Source organism: Sardina pilchardus, chromosome 13 (genome assembly GCF_963854185.1).
Source record: "Sardina pilchardus chromosome 13, fSarPil1.1, whole genome shotgun sequence".
Lineage (NCBI taxonomy): Eukaryota > Metazoa > Chordata > Actinopteri > Clupeiformes > Clupeidae > Sardina > Sardina pilchardus.
Window position 1 is genome coordinate 20717920 of NC_085006.1, and position 7500 is coordinate 20725419.

General features: G+C 45.3%; 1 protein-coding gene across 3 annotated transcripts in view; it reads left to right on the forward strand.

Annotated features, from left to right (window-relative positions):
- The window catches only part of rasa2 (RAS p21 protein activator 2), a 59548-nt gene that overhangs the window by 22366 nt on the left and 29682 nt on the right, over positions 1–7500 (forward strand). For all 3 annotated transcript variants that reach the window (XM_062551872.1, XM_062551873.1, XM_062551874.1), the window contains exons 5-9: positions 575–651; positions 3774–3857; positions 4735–4807; positions 6227–6300; positions 7340–7441. In XM_062551872.1, coding sequence (XP_062407856.1) covers positions 575–651; positions 3774–3857; positions 4735–4807; positions 6227–6300; positions 7340–7441 — 410 coding nt within the window. The remainder of the gene's footprint in view (positions 1–574; positions 652–3773; positions 3858–4734; positions 4808–6226; positions 6301–7339; positions 7442–7500) is intronic.

Sequence of the window (7500 nt, forward strand, 5' to 3'; positions counted from 1 at the left end):
TGTGTGTGTGTGTGTGTGTGTGTGTGTGTGTGTGTGTGTGTGTGTGTGTGTGTGTGTGTGTGTGTGTGTGTGTGTGTGTGTGTGTGTGTGTCATCGTTAGGAGTTTGTTTACTATAGGCTTTCTCATGTGTCACCGAGAGGAAATGGCGCCGCGGATGATGCTGTGAGCTGTCGCTGAACGACGTGTTAGGATGACGCTGTTCTTTGTTTCTGTATCGTGATATTGATGACGCATACGGATGTAAACACACACACACACACACACACACACACACACACACACACACACACACACACACACACAACATACTGAATAAATGACAAAAATATACAACCAGAGATGTGAATTAGCTCCTGCCATCTGCCAAATGCGGGTGAATTTGTTTACTGGGGTTTGGTCAACTTTACCAGCCTCTGTGTGTGAATGAGTAAATGAATTGATTGAGTGTGTGGCGTGTGTATGCGTGTGTTTATCCCTGTGTTCATAGGTCAGAGGATTTCAATCATGTCATGTAACATCCCTCTCTCTCTCTCTCTCTCTCTCTCTCTCTCTCTCTCTCTCTCTCTCTCTCAGGGGAAGGTGCATTTGGAGATGAGGCTGAATGAGCTGATAACAGAGAATGGTTCACTCGGTCAGCAGTTGTCAGTTCGGTAAGCAACACATCTGTCGCATGTGTGTATGTGTGTGAAGTATTGTCTGTGTGTGTGTGTGTGTGAGTGTGTGTGTGTGTGTGTGTGCATCTCCATGTGTAGATATTACAGATATAAGCATGGAAATACCTCAGCATTTATCAGTTTACTTAATTACATTGCACTGCTGTTTATTTTTTTTTGCAGTTGGCTAGTTTGTTTCATCGTCAATTAGGTCAGAATTGATTCCCCTCAATTATAGAGCTGGTCAGACCCATTTCCACAACACCAGACTCAGTGGAGTGGTCAGTAGTTTAGTGATGTAGTTTGTGGCCAGGAGCAGGCTACTCAGCGTGCTTTTACCAGCTGGCTCTGCAACAGTTTTGGTGCAGCATGTTTGGTTAAAAGTTAACAATGTGCCATTGTTCACGAGGCCCTGGACATCCGTGATGTCCCAGGAATAGGAGACAGTGTACAGCTGTCTGACAGTGTGCTGCGGTATGCCGTGGCTCTCCACTGATATTAATTCAGTTACTTTTTGGCAGAGGCCTGGCGTCCCTTTTTAAGAACGGCTATTATCCCAAAGTAGCAGGATTAGCAGTAGCAGGGGTTGTTTGAACTTGAGCATGAAAAAGTCTCTCTTACTGAAAAGCACACATGTGCATGAGCACACACACATGTACAGAGAGAGAGAGAGAGAGAGAGAGAGAACATTTGAACCCAGAGAGACTCAGAGCGTGGTCCCATCTCCAGAGAGACTGTGGTGTTGTAGCTAGTTCTAATGAGCCTGTCAAAACAGCTCCAGCTCTGCTTCCAGCCGTGCGCTTCATGCGTCTGGAGTATCCTACTGTATCAAGTTCACTGTTTTTATGTTTGTATGGTGTGTGTGTGTGTGTGTGTGTGTGTGTGCTTGTGCGTGCTTGTGCTTGTACGCATGTGTGTGCGCGTGTGTGTGTGCGTTTTATGAATGTGGATGGGGCGCATTTGTTCATCATTTGGGACTTCCAATACAGTCAAATACATACTGAGGGTATTTAAGTGTATTTGGTCATGAGGTGTTGCTTACGTGTGTGTACGTGTGTGTGTGTGTGTGGTGTGAGTGCTGACGGTTCTTGTCCCTGCTCATTCAGTGAGCAGTACGAGAGAGATGAGGAAGTGATGGCATCTTGACAGGAAGCTGGCGCTCCACTTCCTGTGACCACTGTGGTTTCAGTGCTGTCGTCACGACGACACACACGCAACCCCTGCCCCGCTTCACTATTATGTTTGTTTCTCGATTTCCTTTTTCTCTATCTCTCTCCCTCTCTCTCTCTCGCTTTCTCTCTCTCTCCTTCTCTCTCTATCTTTCTCTCTTGCCACCTCTCTTGCCACCTCTCTCTCTGTGTGTGTGTGTGTGTGTGTGTGTGAGAGAGAGAGAGTTTGTGTGTCTGTGTGTGTGTGTGTGTGTGTGTGTGTGTGTGTGTGTGTGTGTGTGTGTGTGTGTGTGTGTTTTCGCACCTCCCCACCCATGCGTCTGTTTAGTGTTTTTACCTCAGTGGCTGAGGGAGAAATGATGTCGTCATGACAGCCCAGCGCCGATCACACCACACACACACTTCCTGCTGCGTGTCTTCCCTCCTCTCTCTCTCTCTCTCTCTCTCTCTCTCTATCTCACTCACTCACTCACTCTCAGTCTCTCTCCCTCTCTCTCTATCTCTCTATCTCAGTCATTCGCTTGCTCACTCACACTCTCTCTCTCTCTCTCTCTCTCTCTCTCTCTCTCTCTCTCTCTCTCTTTCCCTCTCTCTATCTCTCTATCTCATTCACTGACTCGCTCGCTCGCTCTCTCTCTCGCACCCTGATTTCTCACTTGTCTGTATTAACTCGCTCTGAGGCAGAGCAAGACATTGAGAGAGAAACTCTTTTAATAATGTGGAAGTTCATTTAGATTCATCATAGCAAAGTGGCACAGACTACACTCTGGGGGCATGAGGATGGGGGGCTTATGAACATGCCCCCAGAGTTCTAACTGTTGGATGTAGCAACAGCTAGGTAAAACTGATTGTTTTCGCCTTTGTTTTTTTCTATTCGTACCGACAGTACTCCTCAAGAAAACAGAGATCTATGTGAAAAGTCCCCGGATTTCTCCTTCAAGAGCAGCTTATAGAGTAGCTTGTAGCTTAGCTCACTACATTTTGCCCCTCACTGCTTCTAGTAATAACAAAATCTGTTTCTGTTGATCTACTGATCTATCTACTGATAACGTTATAATAATTATTTAGTTAGACTTCTGTGACATGTTGAAACCAATTAACCGTGAATTAACCCTGCTTGGCACGGCTCTTTTCTTGGCCTACTTGGCCGGAGCTCTTGCGGAAAAGGCTTTCCTACTGACCTGTCAGTAAGCCAGCAGCGCTCGAGGCCAGCACAGTCGATGAGATGGGTCACTCGAGGCAGAGCGAGGAGAGCTTGACCACCTGACTCCTGAGCTCAGGGCGTCCAGGGTGGAGCGAGGCTCTCCCGGGTTAAAAGGACTATCCCAGGCTTAGGGCGGCCACAGGGGATCAGGTGCTGACATTTGACGCTATGGGCTCGTTATTTTTTTTTTTTCTGGGATGAGAAGCAGTGGTCATTCCACAGCCTGAGTGGAACCCATCACAGCAGGAGTGAATGTCCACCGATGAATGTTTGAATAACAGAGAAAAGAAATATCTGTGTGTGATATTTTGAAAAGTTTAAGAAGACAATAAACATGTCCCTCATTTTGTGATACATTTATTGATACATTCATGTGACTTAGCTTCATACTGTGTTGAATTTGAAGGAGCAGATACAGTATACAGCATGTCCTTCTGAATTCACCTATGAACACCTATGAACTATTCTTGTGCTTTGGTTGGAGCTGACGATAGTTCCTGTGACACTGAGTGTAGACAAGTGGACCGGCTGGCATGCTCGAACATGCCCCTCCACGCCGCCATAGAAACGGGAACTTCCTGTGGTGATGTCATGAAGAGCACAACCCTGACTGGCTGGCAGACTGACAGGAGCTGATGTTGGCCTTCAGCATGTCATTGACTCTCTGTCTGTTGTTTCCTTTTCCTTTTCTCTTTCTTTTTCTTTCTTTCTTTCTTTCTTTCTTTCTTTCTCTCTCGTCTGTGCAGGATTATCGCATGCCAGGGCTTGCCCCTGATCAGCGGACAGAACTGCGACCCATATGCCACCGTCACCCTCGTCGGCCCTGCCAGGTAACACCACCTGCCAACCTAGACACCGACACCTGCCATCCCATAATGATCTAGCCGGGCCCTCCTGCGGGCGGCCATCTGCCGGCCCAGACTTAGGTGTTCCCACAATCCCATGGTGCTCCTGGCTCCACCCACCTCTCACCCCCGAGGGGAGCACACTGTTAAGACACGAGCGCATGGGCAACGGATGCCCATTGTGTTCACTGTGCGTCCAGTGTGAAGCTAACGCTGTAGTCACGCGCTGGCCCACTCTCAACTCTGCTGCTGAAAAACGCTTCACTTGATATGTTTCTGTTCCCTTGAATGTCACATGTCATGAAGGCAAGGCAAGTTTATTTGTATATCACAGTGCATCAACTTTGGTATTTCCAAGCTTTTTACCAGTGTCCACATGAGAGAACAGAGGCCAATGAAGAGATTGTGAAAAAGGCAAAAATGCATGAAAACCGTTGCAAGAACAGCAGTAAACGATTTGGATGGGAAAATGCATTAGATCAGCTGAAAGAACATCAGGCAGTGTGAATTTGATCAGTTAAAACAGAGAGGGTTGAACCAACTCGTAATCAAGGATCTTTGGTTAGAATAAAGGATTCAACATCACAATGCACAGGCAACTTCAGACTGTCAGGTTTATGACAGAAACCCTATAATCTTAGAATGTATAATGTTTGTGTAGAAGCGTTGGACAAATGCCCATCTATAACCCTCATAATCTATAGATGTGTCCCCCATATGCACGGTTCCTCTGTAGGGCCACGAGTTGCGCTGGTAAACTGAGAGCGCTCTTCTGTGTTCGGGACGACAGAACAGAGAGGAGCGAGGTGAAGAAAATGTGCTGGGCGCCCGTGGCAACTCAACCGCTCTTTTTTTTTCTCAGGTCTGACCAGAAGAAAACGAAAGTGAAGAAGAAAACAAGTGACCCCCAGTTTGAGGAGACGTTTTACTTTGAGGTATACACACACTGGTGTTGCGTTTTTTTCACTCTGTTACTGCTATGTGTTCTCTCTCTCTCTCTCTCTGTCTTGCGCTCTCTCTCTCTCCCTATCTCTCTTTCTTTCTTTCTCTTTTTCTTTTATTTCAATTCAATTCATTAAGCTATAATTGTGTTGACTGAAGATGCAGCATTACCAGTGCATCAGTATGAGTAATAATACAAGTAGTAGTAGTAAGTACTTTGGAATTTCCCACTATTTCTATCTGATCTTACATTCTCTCTCTCTCTCTCTCTCTCTCTCTCTCTCTCTCTCTCTCTCTCTCTCTCTCTCTCTCTCTCTCTCTCTCTCTCTCTCTCTCTCTCTTTCTCTCTCTCTCTCTCTCTCTTTCTTTCTCACTCCCTCACTCACTAACACACACACACAGACACACACACACACTGTAGTTCTCACACCTTTTCCGTTCCTGTCCAACTGACAGCCTTTATCACATCATTGGTAGCTGGTGGTAAATGAGTGACCACAGAGCAAACTCAGAGGCTCTGGGTAAACCTGACCTCTGACCCCGCTGGATGGCGCTGGGGGTCAGGGGTCAACTGTGCTTATAAGGAGTGATCGTCATAGCTGATAGCACTTCAGCCTCAACTAATGAGATTTAAATCCTTTATTATGTAGAATTGTATACTAAAAATACACAATGAAAATACCACCTTGATTAAATGTATTTCACCTGTTGAAATTTAACCTAATTAAACCTCATTGAAAGGAACACGGTTGTTGAGGGAAAGAGGTGGGTTAGATCAGTGAGCCTATAGTTAGGCTATAGTTAGCGTATGCAGGCTAACTGTAACCTACTTCCTGTGAATTATGTGATTTTTGTTTTGACCTCGTTTGTGATTTACCACATCAAGCATTTGGTTGCACAGGCATTTCATGTGGCAATTCAGACCACAGTTTTAACACTGCAGGTCCTAAGTTGAATTACGAGCAAAGTCTAAAGTCAACTTAAAGCTAATTTGATAACGAGGAAAAGGAAAAATAAATTAGCTGAACTAATACCATAAGCAAGATCCTGTGCTCAATCATCGATGGATCAGACGCATGCAGGTTGCATGTCTCCTTTAGGACTTTTCAGTTTTAGATTTATTATTATTTATTTATTTTAGAGGACTATTCATTTTTATAAATTATTTTATTGAACTCTCTTTTGCACAGGAAGTTCCATCTACCTTCACATTTTGTTAGATATTCTATTCTATTCTATTCTATCAGTCAGTACAGTGACCTCACACATCACACTCTAGCTTTAGTTCATGCACAACATACTTTCCTCATGAATTGACTTTGCACTTTGCCTGTCATTTAAAGTAGGCCTCTGGGTGGATGTGGTGTCAGACAGACACAAGCCCTAAATTTGTCCCTTGTGGGTTACTGTAGGTCACACGCTCCAGCAACTACAAGAGGTCGCAGTTCCAGGTGGAAGAGGAGGACATCGAGAAGCTGTCCATCAAGTAAGTGTCCTGAGCATCTCCTTCTCTTTGGTCACTATCCTTTTATCTCTATTTCTCTCTCTCTTCTCTGTCCCTATCTACCTTTTTACTTTTCTCTCATTTCTTTACACATCGTGAATGTATATTAAACATTTAGAGATTCAAAAAGGTTAACTAATGAACTGCTGCAAAAGACATTTTTGTTTCTCTTTTTTTTGGCTACAAAACGAAGAGTTTGGATTTGCTGATGTCACTCCAGGCAGGCCTTCTGTAGTAAGCGACAAAAGTGTTGGCCAGAAGTCGACCAGCGCCTCTGGTCGTCATAGCACCCAATAAACTAACGCCCGCTCTCTCTCAACTTTTGTCACTCTCAACTTGTCTCACTGTAGCTAGCGCCCTGGTCGATCCGGCAGGTAAGGCCAGGTGTGTTCCCACGTAGTAGAGATCATCATAAAAACAAGCCAACACCAGTCGGTCGGACAGAGAGCGTTTTTTTGAATGCATGTGGTGCAGTGTGCGTTGAGCTTTTGGACTGTGCTGATGGTTTTGTGAGTGGAGTGGAGTGGAGTGGAGTGGACTGCATGCATGTGGTGAGGAAGCCCACGGCTGTGCTCTGTTAGCTGGGACCGGCCGCACAGGGAGCTGGAGAGGACCCAGGAGGTTTGACTGTGTGTGCTGTGTGTATATATTTGTGTTAGGATTTGTGTTTTGTTTGTTTGATTTTTTTTTTCTCTCTCTCACCACACACGTTTGATGAAGGCTGACCTGGAAAGATTTTGATGTGAGATTTTAGACGAGTGATTTTTTTTTCCTGCAGCTTTGTTGTGTCTCTGTACACACACTTATGCATGGAACGGAGTGAGAGTGTGTGTGTGCGTGTGTGTGTGTTTTTTGTCACACATCCTATCTTATTTTGTTCACTTAAGGTTTTTATCTTGCTCTTCCCCTCTCCCTCTCTCTACCCGTTACTCTCTCTATCAACCTTTTACTCTCTCTCTCTCTCTCTCTTTCTCTCTCTCTCTCTCTCTCTCCCTCTCTCTATCTCTCTCTCTCTCTGCAGGGTCGATCTGTGGAACAATGGGAATCTGGCACAGGACGTGTTTCTGGGGGAGACGCGGGTGTCACTGAAGATCCTGAAAAGTAACCACATCCATCGAGCCTGGTAAGAGCACACACTCCAGGTACACTTGATGTACACAGACACACACACACACACACACA